Source organism: Betta splendens, chromosome 21 (genome assembly GCF_900634795.4).
Source record: "Betta splendens chromosome 21, fBetSpl5.4, whole genome shotgun sequence".
NCBI classification, from domain to species: domain Eukaryota; kingdom Metazoa; phylum Chordata; class Actinopteri; order Anabantiformes; family Osphronemidae; genus Betta; species Betta splendens.
In genome coordinates this window covers 16,393,242-16,414,588 of record NC_040899.1, presented here as the reverse complement: position 1 = coordinate 16,414,588, position 21,347 = coordinate 16,393,242, and the positions used below count along the sequence as shown (strand labels likewise).

General features: G+C 41.7%; 4 protein-coding genes across 7 annotated transcripts; 2 read left to right on the top strand and 2 right to left on the bottom strand.

Annotated features, from left to right (window-relative positions):
• The first annotated feature begins 17 nt into the window (after positions 1–17).
• Positions 18–3,652, top strand: cnot9 (CCR4-NOT transcription complex subunit 9). Of its 2 annotated transcripts, none has more exons than XM_029135969.3 (8): positions 18–373; positions 777–962; positions 1,060–1,175; positions 1,422–1,531; positions 1,603–1,712; positions 1,832–1,930; positions 2,037–2,128; positions 2,779–3,652. In XM_029135969.3, exons 1-8 carry the CDS (start codon positions 356–358, stop codon positions 2,945–2,947), a joined length of 900 nt encoding a protein of 299 aa, XP_028991802.1. In that variant the 5' UTR covers positions 18–355; the 3' UTR covers positions 2,948–3,652. The 2 variants fall into 2 exon arrangements, with proteins under 2 accessions (XP_028991802.1, XP_055360785.1); XM_055504810.1 differs by having other exon boundaries at positions 18–446.
• A 1,369-nt stretch (positions 3,653–5,021) lies between these two features.
• On the top strand, positions 5,022–16,137 carry plcd4b (phospholipase C, delta 4b). Its single transcript, XM_055504809.1, has 17 exons — positions 5,022–5,371; positions 7,289–7,422; positions 8,584–8,634; positions 8,755–8,937; positions 9,041–9,271; positions 9,366–9,493; positions 9,574–9,805; positions 9,880–10,081; positions 10,244–10,388; positions 10,722–10,874; positions 12,094–12,258; positions 12,719–12,875; positions 13,058–13,174; positions 13,463–13,641; positions 13,785–13,917; positions 13,997–14,146; positions 14,254–16,137. The coding sequence occupies exons 3-17, from the start codon at positions 8,616–8,618 to the stop codon at positions 14,343–14,345; spliced, it is 2,286 nt and encodes a 761-aa protein (XP_055360784.1). The 5' UTR covers positions 5,022–5,371; positions 7,289–7,422; positions 8,584–8,615; the 3' UTR covers positions 14,346–16,137.
• LOC114847776 (m-AAA protease-interacting protein 1, mitochondrial-like) lies at positions 16,133–17,557 on the bottom strand. The gene is made up of 5 exons (XM_029137815.3): positions 17,209–17,557; positions 17,060–17,131; positions 16,735–16,861; positions 16,498–16,645; positions 16,133–16,412 (listed from the first exon to the last, which is right to left on the bottom strand). The coding sequence occupies exons 1-5, from the start codon at positions 17,521–17,523 to the stop codon at positions 16,325–16,327; spliced, it is 750 nt and encodes a 249-aa protein (XP_028993648.1). The 5' UTR covers positions 17,524–17,557; the 3' UTR covers positions 16,133–16,324.
• Positions 17,558–18,398: 841 nt separating this feature from the next.
• On the bottom strand, positions 18,399–19,881 carry LOC114847265 (m-AAA protease-interacting protein 1, mitochondrial-like). Of its 3 annotated transcripts, none has more exons than XM_029136806.3 (5): positions 19,539–19,881; positions 19,408–19,467; positions 18,876–19,088; positions 18,741–18,810; positions 18,399–18,660 (listed from the first exon to the last, which is right to left on the bottom strand). In XM_029136806.3, the coding sequence occupies exons 1-5, from the start codon at positions 19,854–19,856 to the stop codon at positions 18,617–18,619; spliced, it is 705 nt and encodes a 234-aa protein (XP_028992639.1). In that variant the 5' UTR covers positions 19,857–19,881; the 3' UTR covers positions 18,399–18,616. The 3 variants fall into 3 exon arrangements, with proteins under 3 accessions (XP_028992639.1, XP_028992638.1, XP_028992640.1); XM_029136805.3 differs by having other exon boundaries at positions 18,741–18,793; positions 19,539–19,880; XM_029136807.3 differs by lacking the exon at positions 18,741–18,810.
• Positions 19,882–21,347: the final 1,466 nt, after the last annotated feature.

Below are 21,347 nucleotides of genomic sequence, written 5' to 3'. Positions count from 1 at the left end.
ATACCACTTCGTTTGTATTTAGGTTACCTCCATTGCTCGCTTTTTGAGTATGTTAGCGTTATACGACTGGTTATTAGTTTTGCGTTTTTGAAAGTGTAATTGACTAACTCAAATGTAAATAGAGACGTTTTAGCAGTCCGTTATTTTTGTTTAGCCACGCCGCTTGTGACGCGAATGTGATGTTAGACGGACACTGGATTCCATCTAAGGCTAGCAGCTAACGGTAGCATCGTGTATCTGTGCGTCTGTATTCCGTTGCCCTGATTCACAACAGCCTTGTCTGTAACTTTTACGCCACAGTTTAGCTTATACATCACAGTTCCCTATACGTTTGGATTTTTCGGAGCTTCTAAGAATGCTGGCGACGGGAGCAGTGAGTATCTCATAGTTACTGTGTGCTTCCTCTGAGCTAACTTTCCTAACACAACTTGCTTATTACGTCAACGGTGAGTTAAAATCACCATAAGTGTTTAGCGTTAACATGATTTCTAAGGTTGTTTAAACCACTTATGTGGTAGTTAAACTACTTGTTTGTTTACGGTAACCATATTAAAGCTGCATAAGTCTGTGAAGTGACATATGGGTTTGAATACGTCTTAGGTATTTAATTTCATACTGTGGTATAATGACTGCTGGTTGTTCCTAACCAAATGTATTTAATTTTTTTATAATTTAAAAGAACATTATTATTATTTCATATGATTTAGCTTGCGATCTAATAGGGTTGCAATGACGATGATGAATGAGATTGTTTTTCATTATTTTTGCATGCACAGGCTGTGACTAATGTCACAGCTCTGGCCCAGGTGGACCGAGAGAAGATCTACCAGTGGATCAATGAGTTATCCAGCCCGGAGACCAGAGAAAACGCCTTGCTTGAGCTAAGCAAAAAACGAGAGTCTGTACCGGATCTGGCCCCCATGCTTTGGCACTCCTGTGGCACCATTGCTGCTTTGTTACAGGTATAAGCCATCGCCAACAGTACCTACTGTGAGTGGGTGTTGCGTTAATCACAAGTGTTTCAATTTTATCAAATTCAAATTTGCTTTCATTTTTCAGGAGATTGTGAATATTTATCCATCTATAAATCCACCAACACTTACAGCTCATCAGTCTAACAGAGTTTGCAATGCCTTGGCACTACTGCAGTGTGTTGCCTCACATCCAGAGACACGGTAATGGGGTGTTTAATTGACCAGAAAATTGCATACTATTGTCAAATTTCTTGTACTTGTAGTAGTAGTAGTACTAGTAGTAGTAGTAGTAGTAATGGTAGACTGTGTTCATGGGGCCCTGATGATGTTCAGTTTTAATCCCTGACCATGTGGCTATAAAAGTAGTCTTTAGGCTGATGTTGAATATTTATCACGTGTTCTCTGTTGTTAGTCATACTGAGTAAAGTGCTTCTTTTTCCACACCAGATCAGCTTTTCTTGCTGCTCACATTCCTCTTTTCCTTTACCCTTTTCTGCACACTGTGAGCAAAACTCGACCTTTTGAGTACCTCAGGCTCACCAGCCTCGGAGTCATAGGTAAGCCTTATTTGGTGAATAAATGCTGATTCTGAATATTGGTATCTTTAGTCATTCTGTTTTTATTGCAGGTGCTTTGGTCAAAACCGATGAACAGGAAGTAATTAATTTCCTCCTCACCACTGAAATCATCCCACTTTGTCTTCGAATCATGGAATCAGGCAGCGAACTTTCCAAGACCGTAAGTTTAGTAGAACTAGTTTTTTTAGTATGAAATTGAATATTTAAACATAAAAATATATAAGTACATGAGTGCCTGACAGGGTGATTCAGCTCTACGTTCTTCACTTTTGTTGGCAGGTTGCTACTTTCATATTGCAGAAGATTCTGCTGGATGACACAGGGCTGGCCTACATATGTCAGACGTATGAACGTTTCTCCCACGTGGCCATGATCCTTGTAAGTGTACCTTGAGATACACTTGAATTTGATTGGATTTCCTATCCTCCTATCCTATGGAAGCAGTTATAACATACAGTGATCTTTTTGTATTTGTTCTTTGCAGGGTAAAATGGTGCTGCAGCTCTCAAAAGAACCTTCAGCACGTCTGCTGAAGCATGTGGTTCGCTGCTACCTCCGCCTCTCGGACAATCTCAGGTAACGCTTTTGATAGTGGTGCCCTGTGTACAGTATAGGATTCATTCTCTTTTAACTTTGGTCAGTTTAAACATAATGGAGATATAACTGTAGGATTTTACCAATATAAGCTGTGCTGTAACTGATTTAGTTAAAAACATTTTGTTCTGTGGTCCGCCATAGTCAGGAAATTGCACTAAAATGCAGATTGTTTTGCTTGGTTACATACGCAGATAAACTATAAAATCCAGAACAGAGCGTAGAGTTCTGGTGAATGGTTTTCCTGTGGGTCTTAATAGCCCTGAGAGGTTTCTGTGCATTATAAATGCACTTTTTTGGATTGAGTATTTCCTGACGTCTCAGGCCACAATTTCAGGTTGAGTCCTGTGTGGTCCGTCTATCTTTTTCAAATGTCATGATGTAGGATTTCAAACATTACAGATTAGTGATAGTCTACACTGCTCAGTGTGTGTGTGTGTGTGTGTGTGTCAATCTTGCTTTGCTGCTCATTACTGGGGAAATCACCCAGAGTTGTATTGAACAACAACGCAATCTCTATATATTAAATCAAATTAGTTTTATATTAATGCTAGTTATATATAAATATAGTTAATCATTGTAAGGACTAGTATACATGTTAGAATTAAAAGCTTTTTTTTGTCTTTCTCCAGGGCTAGAGAAGCACTGCGTCAGTGTCTACCAGACCAGTTGAAAGACAGCACCTTTGCCCAGGTGCTGAAGGATGACACCACTACAAAGCGCTGGCTGGCACAGTTGGTGAAGAATCTACAAGAAGGCCAAGTCACAGATGCTAGAGGCATCCCCCTGGCTCCACAGTAATGGGGTTAAAGTGTCTACTGACACAGGAGGACTCTTTCAACACTTATTAGAGTTTGTATTTTGCCTAAAACTCTGAAGTTAAGGGACTAGATGGAGATTTGTTTGCTTTTGGTTGGGTAAATGCCAGTATGTCAGTATCTCCACCAGACCTTAGACACTGGTGAGTTTCTTTTGTTAAGCCAATAGTGCCATTAATATTTTAGAAAACTATGTTGGCTTTTTTTCATATAATGGTTTGTCTATATACTTCCAAATCGGTAATGGGATTGACTTGCTAGAATATCTAACAGTTAAACCACTTGAAAAGGTGCACCAACAATAACTTAAATACTCACTGTTTCGACCGTGGGATGGTGGGCATGAACAGGTTAGGGACGATAACATTACTGAAAATCAGAAATGCAGCACAAATATACATCGCACTTAGATAAAAAGAGTAAGTGTAAAGCAGAATGCAGCCAGCAAATGGTGTGTTTCTCCAGTTAAATGGACGTAATGATCTGGATGTCTGGAAACATGTTGAGTGATACTGATAGTTATAATGGAAGGGAGGAAACAAGTGTCTTTCAGCCCTCCTAATGAATTTACTCTACGTTGCTCTTATCCAGTTTATCACTGTAACCAGCTGCAACATTCCACTTCAAAATAGGAACTGTTTTTGACTTGTTTTGTTTCTACCATTTCAAATAAGACTTTTAAATCTTACCTTTGACTGGTTGCCTCATTCTCAAGTGTGTCTTTTGCAAAACTTTTGGATTGGTACGCAGTCCAGCTAATAAACTATATATGCACATACACAGACCTAAATGCATTGTCAGTAAAAATACTGATAATTTATTAATGCACTGTATTCTACCCACCAGATAGTAGCATGCATATAGCATCAGGAGATCTATGCTTATAGGAAATAGTTTAACATGAAAATGTCCTGTTTCTTTTTTCCTGCAGTTTTCTAAACACGCCTTTTGTGTTTGTTAAAGCCATATATGTCTAGTGTGACACAGAAACATGGTGTGTATTAACAGGGGAAGTGGTGTGATGCCCAAAGGTGAATAGTGTACATGGACATAAGTGGTACCAGGTTGGAGGGTCTTTATTTGAAGTACGCTTTAGCACCTCCAACACATGAAATGGTTTAAGGGGAGAAAATAGCATCTTATTTCTATACCTGCGTATTCTGTCCCAGCATAGGCATCAGCAGAATACACCTGACCTGGACACATTTTTCACCACTGAGCAGTCATGGAGTAAGTAAACAATAATTTCAGAGCATATTGCGTGTTTCTCAGATGAGAAGGTGACTCACCTGTGTCCAGAGTGCTCCATTAAACAGCGCTCCTCCCTGAAGACTCTTTATTTCCTTTTACCGGTACATTAGCCGATTGTTGTGTAGCCCCATAAGTTCCATTATCCTCACAACTTGGATCGACATCATGGATCACGGAAACACCGGCGCTCCAGCCTTCTGCTAAAAGCAAGTGTGAGCCCCACGGGAGATCTTACTAAGTATGCATTGTGTGTTTTTGTTCGTTAGCTGTTCAGGTCTCAGACAGGAACTTTGCAAGTGTAGAAACAGTTGGATGTTGGGGATGGGAAAAGTGGATTTTCCATCTTTATGCATTTTCACATCAAAAACATTCTCAACACAGAAAAGTATGTTAGACTTGGCAATGAGAAAAACATTGCATCTAAACTGTCAGTCTGTAATGTCCTAAGAAAATGTGCGCTTGACTGATGAGATGTTACTCAGATATTAGACTTGGCCTGAGGTGCTGTCCCCTGTTGACCTGACATTAGTTCTATATAGAGGGATTGTGTTCATGCACAACTACTCTTTGTTTTATTCTTTAGCTTCTTTTCTCTGCTCTTCCTCACCTCTTTACTGAATTGTAATTTGTGTGATCGGGGCTAATGCAGAAAAAGACGTACCGAATTCTGCACAGCTTCTACAATTACCCTGAGGACGAGAGAGGGAGACTGAAAGAACCAGGGAGAGTATCCTTCAGTTTATGCTCTCTTGTCTGCATCTGCAGAAGAGGGAGGGAGTGGCAGGGAAGGAAGGAAAGCTGTTGGGTTGGTGAGGAGCAGAAAGAAGAGGATGAGGAGCAGGGGGAGTGGAACATACCAGCTCAAGGCAGTGCTGACTAGGGAGTCAGATTTCCAGCAGGCAGCAGTGCAGCCTGAAGAGAGGGGAGAGACTGAGTCAGATTTGCTTTAGGACACTCCCATCGTTTAAAGGGCCTGAGCTGAGCTAACATTCTGTGGACTCTGCTTGAGTCTGGATGTCAGAGTAAGTGTGGCATACACACCTCCCCAGACAGCCTCTTGAATCAGCCTGGGTCGAAGCTGAGCCCTGGGTGGGAGAGGTGCCTCCCTAGGTGCCTCCGCATCCAACAGTGACTCTGTGGTGAGGTCTGTACTTTGGTAAGTGTCTTTTATATTTTATCTCTTATATATATATTTTTTTTCCTGACTAGTTACGCCTTCATTTAGCTGCAGTTGCATCTAGGCAGTGATGCTTTGAGATCTCTTATTTCTGTCCCTGAATCTAATTTACTCTGGGCAAACTCCTGGTGTTTTTCAACTGAAAATGAGATACACATACCAAGGTGTGTGTGTGTGTGTGTGTGTGGTCAGCTGACTCCCCTGAAGAAGTTACACGGTGTGACTCATCTTGCCCAAAGACAGCACAGATGCAAAACACTTGCTCATGACCACAAAATTAAACAGCACAATGTTAAACTAAGGGTGTCATGAATGGCATTAAAAGGAAAAAGCCAAGCAAGTTCTGAATATAAAAGGGCATATTACTTTAAGAATATTTGCAAAATAGGTCTCACTTTCATGGTCCATCTGTTTCCTGAGCAGGAAAACGATATTAAAGAACACAGCAACCATGGCTGGCTTCCTTTATTAAGCTTTTTTTAAATCCCATTATATCATATCACTGTTGGAACTCCACTGGTAGGGGAAGGGGGCTGGTACTAAGAAACAATAAGGATGTAAGTGTAAATGCCTTTGTCAGCACACAGATGGCAACAGCTGCCAAGTGTCTAGTTCTGTTTGCAGCCGCTAAATGATCTGCTGTGACTAGATCAAGACATAAATGTTGCCTCTTACATGAAGACCAGACTGTTAATGTCCTCTTGATTTCACATTCAGTTGTTTACCTTGTGTCATCGCAGTATTTAAATCTTACAGTAGAAGAAACAGAAGTAGAAGGTGATGGATATGACATCACTAACTGAACCAGGAACAATCTGAACAATGAAGAAAAAGTGTCATTCAATTCAATTCAATTCAATTCAATTCAATTCAATTCAATTCAATTCAATTCAATTCAATTCAATTCAATTCAATTCAATTCAATTCAATTCAATTCAATTCAATTCAATTTTATTTATATAACGCCAAATCACAACAAAGTTATCTCAAGGCACTTTACAAAGTAAGGTTTAAGACCTCACACAACTAAACCCAACAAATCCCACATACAGCAAGCATTTAATTTGACAGCAACAGTGGAGAGGAAAAACTCCCTCTCTAACGAGGAAGAAACCTCCAGCAGAACCAGGCTGGATGTGGGCGGCCATCTGCCTCGGCCGGTTGGGGTGAGGGGATAGAGAGAGAGAAAAGCACAGCAACAACAACAAGCAACAACAAGACAGGACGGTTGGACCAGGGACTGGATACAGGCAGGATGGTTTGATCCGCAGCTGCCCATCACAGACACCAAACTTTGAGTCCAATGATACCTGTAGCTGAGGACAGAGTGGAGGAGAGAGAGAGAGAGAGAGAGAGAGAGAGAGAGAGAGAGCGAGCGAGAGAGACAGAAGCACAACTACTGGAGAGAAAGAGACAAGGTTAGTTGAACATATTATTGAGGTTAACTCCATATGAGTTATGGGGAAGACGCTTGGTGAATTTAAAGTTGATGGATCTAGATAGTGCTTTCTGTCATTTGGAAGAGGTCGCTGCTGAGTGTTTTTTTTTAATGGCGATAATTTTATTAGTAAAGTAGTTCATAAAGTCATTGCTGCTGAGATTTAAGGGGATAGTAGACTCAATACAGCTATGACTCTTTGTCAGCCTGGCTACAGTGCTGAAAAGAAACCTGGGGTTGTTTTTGTTTTCCTCAATTAGGGAGGAATAATATGTTTTTCTAGCAGCACAAAGTGCTTTTTTATATTTCATTAGACTGTCCTTCCATGCAATGCAGTTTACATTTATTTTGTTGGAACGCCACTGTCTTTCTAGTTGTCTGGTCCTTTGCTTTAGGCTGCGGATCTCTGAGTTATACCACGGAGCTAACCTCCTCTGATTCAGTGTCTTCTTCTTCAGAGGAGCCACTGTGTCTAACATTGTACGTAGAGAAGCTGCAGCATCATCTACAAGACAGTCAACCTGTTCATAAGGATTAAGGTGACTGTTCTCCTCTGTGTATCTACAAGACATCTGCTTGAATCTGGCAACAGGTTTGTCAGATAAACATCTGCTATAGTAACATTTCTTTCCAGCTGCTGCAAGGTCAATTATGATAAATTCAAAAGTTACTAGGAAATGGTAAGATAACAGAGGGTTTTAGGGAAGAACTATTAAATTATCATAATCATATGTCAGGACAAGATCGAGGGTATGGTTAAAATATTGAGTGGGTTCATTTACCTGCTGTTTAAAACCAATAGTGTCTATTAATGAGTTAAAAGCAGTGCTGAGACAGTTGCTGTCAACAACTACATTAATGTTAAAGTCTCCCACTACAATGACTTTATCTGTGCTAAGAACTAAGTCAGATAAGAATTCAGAGAATTCAGTTAAGAACTCTGAATATGGAGCCGGAGGACGGTAAACAATACAAAACACAACTGGTTTCTGAGTTTTAGAGTCTGGGTGAGAAAGGCTCAGAGTGAGGCTCTCAAATGAGTTATAACTATGTTTAGGTTTAGGAGTAATTAATAAATCTGATTTATAAACTGCTGCTACTCCTCCACCTCTACCTGTACATCTTGGAACATGATAGTTGATGTGACTCATTGGAGTCGACTCATTTAAAGTAACATATTCATCCTGCTGCAGCCAGGTTTCAGTGAGACAGAACAGATCTATGTGATGGTCACTTATCAAGTCATTTATTAACAAGGATTTAGATGAGAGAGATCTGACATTTAATAAACCACACTTTATTAACTTACTGTTATTTTGTTCTGTAAGAGGAACTGTTTTGATGTTTATTAAATTCTGGTAAGTCACTCCTCTTTGATTTGTTATCTTTGTCGGGGAGCAGACACAGTCTCTATGCGATAACTAAGACTAAGAGTGGGTGGCGGCTGTAGAGAACGTGCAGAGTGGCGTGTAAGACTGCGACTCTACGTCCTGGGCTCCACTCTGAGTTGTTTACTTGAGTAAAATACTGACCAAGTTGTTCCAAATAAATTGCTCAATCTCCATAAAGTAATAAAATATTAGGGTGCTTAAATTTGAGCACAAGATGAATATTATACTGCTTCATTAATAGAACAGCTAGATTAACATACAGATTGAAGAAGTGTATGTTAGTTTGTGTGAGAGTAAATGTTTAGTTTGGATTCAGGGAAAAGCCACAGGAACTGCCACTGACATCTGCTTCTTCTTTGTAGCAACTTTCCACTGGTGTGAACCAAGCATAACAATGGAGCCTGAAGCTTCCCGTGAGTAAATGCATTCACTCAGACTGAAGGTTTATGATCACAGTAAGAATCAGTAGTAGTGAAATTCATTTGTAATTAACCTCACATTTCCTGTCAACTCTGTGTCTTATGTGTGATCAGACCATTCAGACATGTTCTGTGCAGGAACTGAAGATGACCCAGACATCAAAGTGATGATGGCAGGATCGACCCTGAGGAAGGTTAAGTCCCGCTCGTGGAAGAAGCAGCGGCATTTCCGCCTCTTGGAGGATGGCATGACGATTTGGTACAAGTCCCGATGGGCAGGAAAAGGCCACTCCACCTGTGAGTACTGAAGCTTCAGTTAACCAGCACAAAGTAGCACATTACCTTAGGAGTATGGATTCATCATACAGTTTGAATTGTCCACATTCTGCTCATGTCTCAGTCTCAGTGACAGAAGTGGAGGCGGTGCGTGAGGGCCACCAGTCCGAGCTCCTGCTGAGCATCGCTGAGGAGTTCCCTGCCAACCTCTGCTTCACCTTGGTCTTTCATGGTCGCCAGGGCAACCTGGACCTTGTGGCTGACTCCCCAGAGGAGGCCCAGGCCTGGATTCAAGGGGTACGCAAGCTTATTCACAAGGTTCAAACAATGGATGAGAAGGAACGGCTGGACCAATATCCTTTCCTGTGTTAGAGAATTAGTGGTTACTCTGATGTTTGCTGTATTTCATAAATCACCTGAGCGGGAGTTTCCTCAGCGTTTTCTCACATGGGTCTGGGACTGGTTTCACAAAGCTGATAAAAACAAGGATGGGAAGATGAATTTCAAAGAGGTTCGGAAACTGCTGAAGATGATGAATGTTGACATGAATGAAGACTATGCCCTCCATCTCTTCACGGTAAAATTTTGCCTAAACCCAGACAGTGTTTTGTGAAATCCTGATGTGAAGACTGATCACTAAAGTCTTTTCATCTGCAGATGGCTGATAAGTCAGAGAGTGGCTCCTTGGAAATAGAGCAGTTTGTTCACTTTTATAAGATCCTGACGCAGAGGGATGAAGTATGGAAGGTGTTCCAGGATTACTCTGGAGATGGAGAGAAGTTAATGCTGGAGGAGCTGGAGAACTTCCTCAGAATTGAGCAACAGGAAGGAGAGCGGAGTGCTCAGCATGCGGAGGAGCTCATTGACTGCTACGAAACGTCAGAGTCAGGTACAGTTAGACTGGACTAAAGTACACACAGAGTATATAAATCTGGCCTTTCACCTCTGTCATGTCCTCTGTAGTCAAGGAGCAAGGTGCCATGTCATTAGACGGCTTCCAGATGTATCTGTGCTCCCAGGATGGCTCCATATTCAAACCTGAGCACCGTGAGCTGCACCAGGACATGAGCCAACCACTCAGCCACTACTTCATCTCATCATCACACAACACCTACCTTCTGGAGGACCAGCTACGAGGACAGAGCAGCCTGGAGGCATACATACAGTGAGGCTAGGGTCTATGCAGTTTGAAGCAGCACTAGACAGTCAGTGTCAGTTCCTGCTAGTCCTCGACCCAGTGTTCCTCAGAGAAGCTGTGATATATCAAACCCATCTGAAGCACGCCGAGGCATTTGTGTGTAATTACATAGTGTTTCTACATGGACAGGGCCCTGAAGCGAGGCTGCCGTTGCGTGGAGGTGGACTGCTGGGACGGCAGCGATGGAGAACCCATCGTGTATCATGGTCACACTCTGACCTCAAAGATCCTCTTTAAAGATGTCATTTCAACAGTCAAAGAGTACGCCTTCAAGGTGGGCGCCTTTAAATCAAACATACGGGCTGCAGATCAGGGGCTTGATCTTATTTACGAAGGCAACGTTATCTGACCTGCTTAGAATAACATTGTTCCTGGAAACAGACATTCTAATACGCCTAATGAAATTCTGGTTCTTGTCAGTGAGCCCAGACATGGTGTCTTCAGCGGAGCAGTTTCTGGAATCGAATCTAAGACCGAAATACATGAAAACCTCTAGAATGCTTCACATCTCCAGTTTCCCAGTTTATTCCACGACTCAGTAATGTTATAAAATGCCATTTTCCATTGGGTTGGCAGAAATTAGTCCTCGTCTTGTCTTGCTTGGCAGGCGTCAGACTTCCCCGTCATCCTGTCCCTGGAGAACCACTGTGGAGTGGAGCAGCAGACAGTCATGGCAGAGCACCTTAAGCTGATCCTGGGTGATATGCTTCTGACCACGCTGGTGGATGGACAGATCCCCCAGCAGCTTCCTTCTCCAGAGGTTAGGATCTGTTTGATATTCTGTGCCAAAGGTTCTCCTTTAATCATGAAAGATGAATGACATGAAAGTTTGAGGGAAACCAAACATCAGAACCAATCTAATATAATGCATTCCACTTTGACTTGACCTCAGAAATAAACATAAAATCATTACCTTTGTGAAAGCATCAACCGAGAAACTGATAAAGACAACATCCTAATTAATGGTTTCTTTTTTTGGTTTCTTTATTGGACTAGACTTTACAAGTTAGTGATGTACACTGTTTTCTGAAAATGCCTGTGCCAAATGTGAGACAGTTTGCCCTAAAGGATGGAACGTGTCCAAAGTCAATATCAGACATTTCCTGGAAATCACAAAGGCCTTTGTGAAATGTAATGCGTATGCATCTGGTGCAATGCTTTAGTCCAAACACCAGGGAAAATACAGAAATATACAGCAAGGCTCAACTGAAGCTGCTCTCAGATGAAGGTGGATCAGGCTCTGAGGGACTCATTGACCCTGTGACCTAGTTGATTTACAACAACAACCTTAAACTTCTGTTGCTGAGCCTGATTCTGAGTCACACTCTCCACATCAAAATACAGACAAACAATTAGTTTGTTATAAAGCCTCAGTCAAAGATTTGTTTGAGTCAATACAAACACTCCTGGTGATGAACTGAACCAGAGTTAGGAGGGAAGTTTGATACGCATGGACATTTTAAAGAAGAACAGTTGATCTGTGGCTTGTTATCTTCTTCCACTAAGTAGTAAAGCAATAGTAGAACTCTTTCCATCAGCGCACTTAGAACAATCAATAGGAACACCAAGTGATAGAACGCAAATATTTAGGGTGATTCCCCTGAAGACACCAATGAAACAGAGCTGCATTTAGCATGGAGCCAGTAAAGTGCTGGAGGCGGGACTTTCCTGAGCAGCGTGGGTCCTGAACATGATGCCGTCTGAGGCTCTGTTCTTATCCTGCTGGTCCAGCCCTCACTGCTCGAGGATGTGGCATCTTTTCTTGTGTTGCTCCAAACTGTTAACTTACGTACAGGTCAAAGCTGTACGTAAATCTGTACATAAATCCTGGATGATCTGAGCACATTGCACAAACATGCTATGTTGTATGTTCTAAAACATACAAAGTGTAAATACCAATAGTTTATTCATGGTAAACCCAGTGAATTAGCCTTGATTGTACTTTTAGAGTAGCCAATGTTTACTTTTCTTCATTACAGCAATTAAAGGGCAAAATTTTGCTGAAAGCCAAGAAGATTGGTGGTTTAGAAGACTGTTTTGATGAAACCATGACAGATGAAGTGAGTGATGAGGAAGAGGATTGTGATGGTGAAAGCCCTTCAGGAGAACAGCCACCTGCTGAGTGCCTCACTCAAAATGATAAGGTCAGTGTAAGTGGCATCAGAGCTTATTTAGCACGAACAGGCGGTGCTTCCTGTCCCTCAAAGATGAAAACACCTTTGGGGATTGAATGTGCTAAATAGCTAAACAGGAGGGAATCATGTAATCCCAGTGTTTCCTAAACAACTTCAGCATGTTTAAATAACAAACATTGATTCTGCCAGCTGTTGGAAACGCAATGTCTCTTACTTGGAGCCTATTCTAGCTGGAAGGCTAATAGGTGCTGTGAATCTGCATAACACACTTCATAAACATATAGTTTGATGCTGTTCAAATATTTTTCTTTTAGACATGTTTGGTTGTGAATGTGTAGCAGAGTAGGATGGTGCTAAAGTTTAGCAGGAAACATGTTTGAGTACTGATGGAATTACAGAAGGTAACATAATTTTCAAGACTGACCAACAGGACTTGCTGACTTTCCCACTTTATTCTCCACTTCTGCAGAAATCAAAGTCCAAAGTGTCCCAGGATCTGTCAGACCTGGTGGTTTACTGCAAGAGTGTGCATTTCCATGGCTTCGAACACGCTTATTCACACAGCAAATGCTATGAGATGTCTTCATTCTCTGAATCCAAAGCCAAGAGGCTCATTAGAGAAGCAGGTAGAGAACTGAAAAACAAGTCTTGGTGAAAGTGAAAATCATCCATCATCCTAAAACATGGTTATGTTGGTTATTTCTCTGTATCTGGCTAGATGGCTAGATGAAAATGACTTATAAAAACACATGTAAAATTTATTAACTGGACCTGGGTTAAATCATTATAACTTCAATCCTCTCTTCAGGGAGAGAGTTTGTGCAGTACAACACAAGACAGCTGAGCAGGATCTACCCCAGTGGCCTCAGGACAGACTCCTCCAACTACAACCCACAGGACATGTGGAGCGTAGGCTGCCAGATAGGTGAGGAGGCTGCCGCCTGCCAGTTCAATCGAGCTTGTTGCCTTTGAACATTAGCCAAATATATATCATCAATTTGAACAGGACAATCAATGACCTTATTTTAAATTTGATCAGTGGAAATTTAAAAAATCTTTTCACCAGAAAAGTCACCGGAACAGTACAGATGCGTTGTTACATGGCATGCTACTGTACTACTGTACAGCTACACTACTGTACTGTATGTGATACCGTACAGCAACCGCAAACAAAAAGAATCAATGTGAACTGAATTATTTCCTTTTCCCCAAGTGGCCCTGAACTTCCAGACAGCGGGTCTGGAAATGGATCTGAACGATGGGCTGTTCAGGCAAAATGGCTGCTGTGGCTATGTCATCAAGCCTGACTTCATGAGAGACAGCTCCACATTGTTTAGCCCAGAGAAGCCTGAGGAGCAGCAGAACTACAGGCCCCTGCGTTTGTCCATACAGGTCCATATCTATGCGTTTGTAGGGTTGTGGTTGTAATGGGAAGGTACTACTGTCTGTTACTGTGAAACGTTAACATTAGTGTAATGTTAGAAAAACACAGTGTTGTGTTTTCTGTGTGTCAAATGGAAATGTGTGGTTGTCAGGTTATCAGCGGACAGCAGCTGCCAAAGGTGAATCAGAAAGAGGGCTCCATTGTAGACCCTCTGGTCAGGGTGGAGATCTACGGGCTGCCCCAGGACCAGGCCCGAGAGGAGACCAGCCACATCAACAACAACGGTGAGTTACTACAGGGAAACATGAATCTTGAAATAAAAAATGTCACGTCACGGTTCACTCCAACTGGATCCTCCTGCAGGTTTTAACCCGGTGTGGAATGAAACTCTCAATTTCATCCTCCACACCCCTAAACTGGCTCTGGTACGATTTGTGGTGGAGGATTATGATAAAGCTTCGAGGAACGACTTCATGGGACAGCTCACGCTTCCATTTACCTGCATCCAAGCAGGTGAGAACAACAAATGGTCACCAGAACCAGCTGTTACTCGTCTGTCAGACATTTAGGTCCAGAAGGACTTGAAAGACTAACGGAACCTGAATCTTCTCTCTGCCCAGGATATCGTCACATACACCTGTTATCTAAAGACGGAACAGCAATCCCTCCTGCCTCAATCTTTGTCAACGTCAACATCTCAGAGCTGACATAAAGAACACATGCTTTTAGATAAGGTCAAGAAATATTCCATGCATGGAGGGATGTGATGGCAACACATGCATTTGAGTTGAACTATATCCAGAAACATTAGTAATAACTTGTAAGAAAACAAATACTGCTATTAACATGATTACATAGTAGTAGTACAATTAAATACCTGCTTAAAATTTACTTAAAAATTAAAAGACCAGTTGTGTGAATGCAATGTCTGTAAATACGAGCTAAGCATTTTTAATTCAATTCAATTCAATTTTATTTATATAACGCCAAATCACAACAAAGTTATCTCAAGGCACTTTACAAAGTAAGGTTTAAGACCTCACACAACTAAACCCGACAAATCCCACATACAGCAAGCATTTAATTTGACAGCAACAGTGGAGAGGAAAAACTCCCTCTCTAACGAGGAAGAAACCTTCAGCAGAACCAGACTGGATGTGGGCGGCCATCTGCCTCGACCGGTTGGGGTGAGGGGATAGAGAGAGAGAAAAGCACAGCAACAACAACAAGCAACAACAAGCAACAAAAGAGTACAGACAGGACGGTTGGACCAGGGACTGGATACAGACAGGATGGTTTGATCCGCAGCTGCCCATCACAGACACCAAACTTTGAGTCCAATGATACCTGTAGCTGAGGACAGAGTGAAGGAGAGAGAGAGAGAGAGAGAGAGAGAGAGAGAGAGAGAGAGAGAGAGAGAGAGAGAGAGAGAGAGAGAGAGAGAGAGAGAGAGAGAGAAGCACAACTACTGGAGAGAAAGAGACAAGGTCCCCCAGCAGTCTATGTCTATTGCAGCTTAACTAAGAGATGGTTCCTGTGACTAACAATCATTGCCAGTGACCTGAACCATCTCTAACTATAAGCTTTATCAAAAAGGAAGGTTTTAAGCCTAATCTTAAAGGTGGAGAGTGTGTCAGCTTCTCGAACCTGAAGAGGGAGCTGGTTCCAGAGGAGAGGAGCTTGGTAGCTAAAAGCTCTGCCCCCTGTTCTACATTTAAACACTCTAGGAACCACAAGTAGCCCAGCGCTCTGAGAACGAAGTGTTCTGCTGGGAGCATAAGGAACTATGAGGTCTTTAAGATAAGAAGGAGCTTTATCATTGAGTACTTTGTAGGTGATTTTCATTTATTAACATGTATTCACATGTACATTTTGGACTCATTGTTTAGTTAGAGATGTAATGGCCTTCTTTATTGCTAACTGGTTGTTGTCTGTGATGATTTACAAAACATTTTTGAAACAACAGCTGATGTCAGATGTCTGGAGCTAAACTCACCCCTTCAATCAAAGGCTATGTATGTTTACTATTACATACATATTTGAGAGTGCTTTTTCTGATTTGGTTAATGTTCCCTGGAAACCCGGTGCTACCCCTTAAATAAATAAACATATACAGAATCTTAATCATTTAAACTTGACCATTTTGCAAATATTATTAGCAACAGATAACCATAATATCAAGCAAATAGCCAGTTTTGCCACATCTACATCATTAGCATGGTGCCTCCTTCCCTCATGTATTACCAGTTGTTATAATTTGCACTGCTGTTCACAGAAGTCTACTTAGTTCATAATTATAGTAGATGTGATCACCTTTGTGGCAGCTGAAAACCGAGACATTCTGACCTAGATTTAAGGGCAGAGTTCCTGTGTTGGAATGAGTTATACTAAACAGGTGGAAGTAAATGTGGTTAGTGATGTTTGTGTTTGTTTTCAGTGCTCGTCAGTGAACCCTGCTTGATCTGCTTGAAGTCTTATAAATAAACCACATTGTCCAAATTAAATGTCATCAAGTTTAATGCGATAAAAAAGATGAAAGACAAAGATCCAGAGGCGGCGCAGACGAAGATGCTGACTCACGTGTCCCCTGACTAACCAGCAAAGCGCTGCCTCTTGTTACTCTGGTGTAGTTGTGTCCTCCTTCCTCCCTAATTTCATTAACTCACTACTGAGGGGACTTAAGTCTTTGAATTAGAAACCCTCTTTGAAAATGGAGGAGTGGTCTAGCTTTATTATGGTCCAGTCCGGTGGCACTTCTTCAGTAAATTCACTTTGAAATCTGCCAGGGAAATGAGCAGTAAAGAAGATTCTTAGTCACTTGAAGTAATGTTTTGTATCCCAGATGCACAAAGAGATGTACTTACTCATAAAGTGCAGTTAGAAGACTCTTCGTGTCCCTATTCTTTGTACCAATGGCGATCTGGAAGATACGCTTTCCCTCCACTCCATTTTCAGAGATGCCCGTCTCTGTCAAATACCAGAACTGCATCTGAACAACCACAAACCTTCTCCCTGAAAACGCAAGACTGACCGTTAATGATGTTATGAAGAAAGGAACCGAAGAATTATAATTTTTGACATTGTTCTAACAACATGCTGACCATCATCGTCATAATAGATTCCCACATCTTTTGGTGATGCATGCATAATGTCATCAGGCTCTGCAGCGAGGGCTTCCCTGAAGTGCAAAGGCATCCGGTTGTAACTTTCCTCCATCGGTCCGATTAACTTCAAGAACAGATAAATGAGAGTGATTATTACAAAAATAAAGATGACACACTACATTGAAAATACATGAAGCATCCTCATATTCTAACAATTACTAAAGTAGAAATGATAACTCATCTAGAGCCCAACAATACGCAAGGCTCCAGGAAGCTCAGAGGTTGATGCAGTAAGTCTGTGCACAGCTGCTCCCATACGCACCTCTTTAGCCACGAGTCCCTCTAAAGCATCAAACTGTCCCTTTGACAGGAGCCTGGACACATGGGAGAAAGCCTGCAACGGGCAACAACAGCACGTTAACAGGAACGTGGAGCCGCACGCGCTCAAACTCTGCTTCTGAGTTTCCGAACCTGTTTCGCTCCCTCTGTGAACTCCTTTATGCTGAATTCTTTATCAAAGAAAGTTCTGATGAGGAAGCAGCAGAATCGGTTTTTTAACCAGTTGACAGGGTTCGGGATATCAACAATGACGGCCATCGTCTTCTCCTCGTTCCCTTGCTGATTGGAGCTGCACGCGCGCACCACTGCTCCCACGGCGACGGGTAATGGAGGGGTTAGCCTGATTCTACTGGACCGGTTTAGAACCATGCCTTCATTTAAAAACACGTTGGTGATACTGAATATTGACGGAAACCTGCAACAACGTCTCAGCATGAACAGCGCCATCTTTACGACATCGTCTTTTTCTTTTTCGGTTTTATTGGCGGTTGGCAAAAATTACATTGGTGCATTACCGCCACCAAGTGGTCTGTGTGAGGACTAGGACTCCAAGCCGTTATTACTTGACTATACAAACAAATCCCTCATATCTTCCGTATTAGAGTAGATGATCTCAGAATCCAGAGCCAAACGTGGTAACATTTCACATCGCCCAACTCCTGCTATCTGGTGTTTTACTAATGTGTTAAATTTTGTACCTCTTTTGTCTTTTAGGTTTTCCCAGTATTACATAACACATCCCACGCTTCCCTATTCAGTCCAGTGTGTCCAAATCTGAGATAACTATCTTATCTCTCTGACTTGCCCTTGCATCATTTAGATCCTCTGGCCCTTTACCTCCTCTGGCTTTCCTTCAACATTTGCTTAATTATACTCTTAATTTCAGTTCTATTGAGCTTCATTGTAACACTTATGTCATCCTTTTTTGTAACTTCTTCAACAAATTGATCCCCTGCCTTATTTCCCTTAATCTCAATATGTCCTGTTATCCATCAAATGTACTATTAATTTGATGGTTCAAAGTTAATTACTGCTACTTTATTGCATTAATCACACAAATACATATAACAGCAGTGACCAAGACCACAACAACATTCAGTAGAATTATCACCTTTCTGACATTCAACATGTCAATTCACTCCTCTCGTTTTGCGAGAGGCACCTTTAAATAAAATGTATTATAAAAATATAAGAAGAATTGCAGAGCTGCTGTTTTGGAGTTTGTGATCATAGAAGTGTATAGGGGAGTGTAGTTTGTTAGTTTTACTCACTGTCTGGTTTAATAGTTGCACCAAGTCATTAAACAGACCACATCAGCCAAATCAAAAGGTCATCAAGTTTAATGCAGTATAAAAAGGTGAAAGACAAAGATGAATAGGTGCAGACAGATGTGGTTGACTCTCCAGTCAAGTGTTGCCTCTTTTTGCTCCATGCGTAGTCACGTTCTCCTTCCTCCTCAGTTCACTGAACTTAGATCTGAAGGACTTCTACAGCTTTGATTCTAAATTGGGTTTCCTCATCGAGTGATGCAGCGTTATTATCATCCAGTGTGGACGCACCTTTGTGTTAAGCTCCATTCGGAATCTGTCAGGAAAATTACAAATATAATTACTAAAGGATATTAGACTTTCTATAAGTCCAACACGCACAAAAACAGTACTAACTCGTAAACTGCAACTCGAAGACTCTTAACCCCAGTTCCCTCTTTGCCAGCAACCTGGAAGAGGTGTGTTTCTGGAATATTATGTTTAGCATCATATGCTGTCAAATAGTAGAAATGCACGCAAATATCCACAAACCTCCTCCCTGAAAACACAAGACTGACTGGACGAGGACACAGTGATGAAACCAAAAGAAAGTGATGCTCTTTTAGTTCCAACAACATGCTGACCAAGCGTGTCTGTGTAGAATTCCACGTTGTTTGGTATTGCGCTCATGATGTGATCTGCAGCAAGGCCTTGCCTTTCGTGCAAAGGCATCCACCTGTAGTTTAGCTTCATGGGTCCAAGTAGCTGCAAAACAAAAAAAGGAAATGAAACTGCAGAGGCCAGCTATTGGTTTGTTTCCTGTGGTACAATTTGTTAATGTTAACACCTTGTCTAGAATTCACCTGAAAGCTCCACACCTGTGTAAATGAGGTCAAAGAATTAAAACAGCGCACAAAGACCAACAGAGTCTGCAGAACTCCAGAGAAACACCGCAAGCAGAGCTTAATGCATTTTAGACGTTTTGAGTCTTTTAGGAAGTGGTTCAGCAGAAGGTGTGGAACCTGGAGCTGTTGCAGTGAGTCTCCAGTGGTGTTTAACTGTGCACAGCTGCTCCCATACTCACCTCTTTAGCCACAAGTCCCTCTAAAGCATCAAACTGCAGCCTGGAAACATGGGAGAAAGCCTGCAACGGGCAACAACAGCACGTTAACAGGAACGTGGAGCCGCACGCGCTCAAACTCAAAGTTTCCGAACCTTTGTCGCGCCCTCGATGAACGTTTTAACGTTGAAGTCTTTATCAAAGAAGGTTTTAATAAGGAAGTAGTAAATGCGAGACTTTATCCAAAACATGGGACCCGGAACCACCTCGAACCTCTTAATCGCCTGTTTTGCTTGTTCTTGCTCGTGGGAGCTGCACGCGCGCACCGCTGTTGCTGCCACGGCGACAGGTGATGGAGGTGGTAGCCTGGTTCTACTGGACCGGTTCAGAACCACACCTTTATTTGAAAACACGCTGGTGAAGCGGACCGTTGACGGAAACCTGCGCCCGTGTCTCAACATGAACAGCGCCATCTTTACGTGATCGCTTTCGTCCTGGTCCCTTTTATATCCTCCGGAAAGGAATAAAGTTCAGACGTTAAACATACGAATAGTATCACTATAGATTCTTGGTACCTTGATGTAATTTAATTGTATTAATTAGATAAGTATTGGTGTCTGTTATATATGATAGAGGTTTCTAATTTATTTGACTAGGGATCAACCACGTTAAATGCGGCTCCAACAAAACGCACCTGAGTTGAAATATAAAGACGTTAACGTAAGTTAAGAACGTGAACAGAACGCGACAGATCGGATCAACTATGATTCACTGTGTGGTATAATGTACTGTGTATTCGTACATGGTTAAATAATAAGTGTTTCCTTTCAGCGCAGAGCAGCTGTATTGAAAGGCGTCTCAGACCATGTCTTGAAAAATGGACAGTTTTATTTATTTAGTGTCATGGTTTTAAAGATCCTATTACTGATGTTATTAGTTTTAGCATGAGATCTATTATTTAGGATGACTTAGAGATTATGTCCGTAAGGTACAGGCTGGTTTTACAACCTAAAATTACGAAGCCCCCTGAAGGAACATAGATACCGTCATCGGTATATTACTTTGGCTACGTGAGCCGCAGTTCGCCTTTGCGTGCCCAAACCAGCTGTCACTATGTAGTAACCTGACAGCTCATCGTGTCAACTCCTTTTCTTTCTTTTTGAGTCGAAGAGCCTTCGACTCTACTTCCACTAGAAGAATAAGTGCAGTTGTGAAGTGGAAATTATTTTTTCTCATTGAAACAATATTCATACACGTCAGCGTATTGATAAATACTTTTTTAGTTTTAAAGTAAACAGTGGTAATAATTTAGATAACAGCAGTTTAACATGTATCAGAGTGAGTATTTAAATATATAAAATATGTGTATGCAGGCACTTGTAAAAATACATACAGCAAACATTGTGATTTGCAAGTATGAAACAGTGGTAAATATATAAATGTGAAAACAACATTGGTATACTTCATTCTCTCAAGCCATTGTAGTGCCTTATGATCAGTCTCTAATGAACTCTCGTAAGACTTCCATCTCCTTGGTTGAGTAGCGAACCTCTCTGGGGAGCAACTTACTAATGTAAGCAACAGGGTGTCGATCATCTAGTGGACCCTGCAGGAGCACAGCTCCAACACTCCTTAAAGAGGCATCTGTTTGCAGAACAAAGTTGTATCTATCATTATATGGAAACAGGAACAGGAGGAGGACAGAAGTTACAAGGAAAAAGACCTACTGTAAATATCACCAGAAAAGAAGAGAAGAGAGCAAGTTATATAAGTAGGTTAAGGATCGGGCACACTTATCTGAATAGCACATTATATTTGATGGGAGACCTGCTGATGGGCGATGCAAGTTCTGTGGTGGGGTAGAGGAAGTGGAGGCCGTCATTCAAATATGCGATGAATACAGGAGGGAAAAGGGAGCCATTTTTAGGAGTATGAAGGAAGCAGGAGTGAAAGATGTGTGTCTG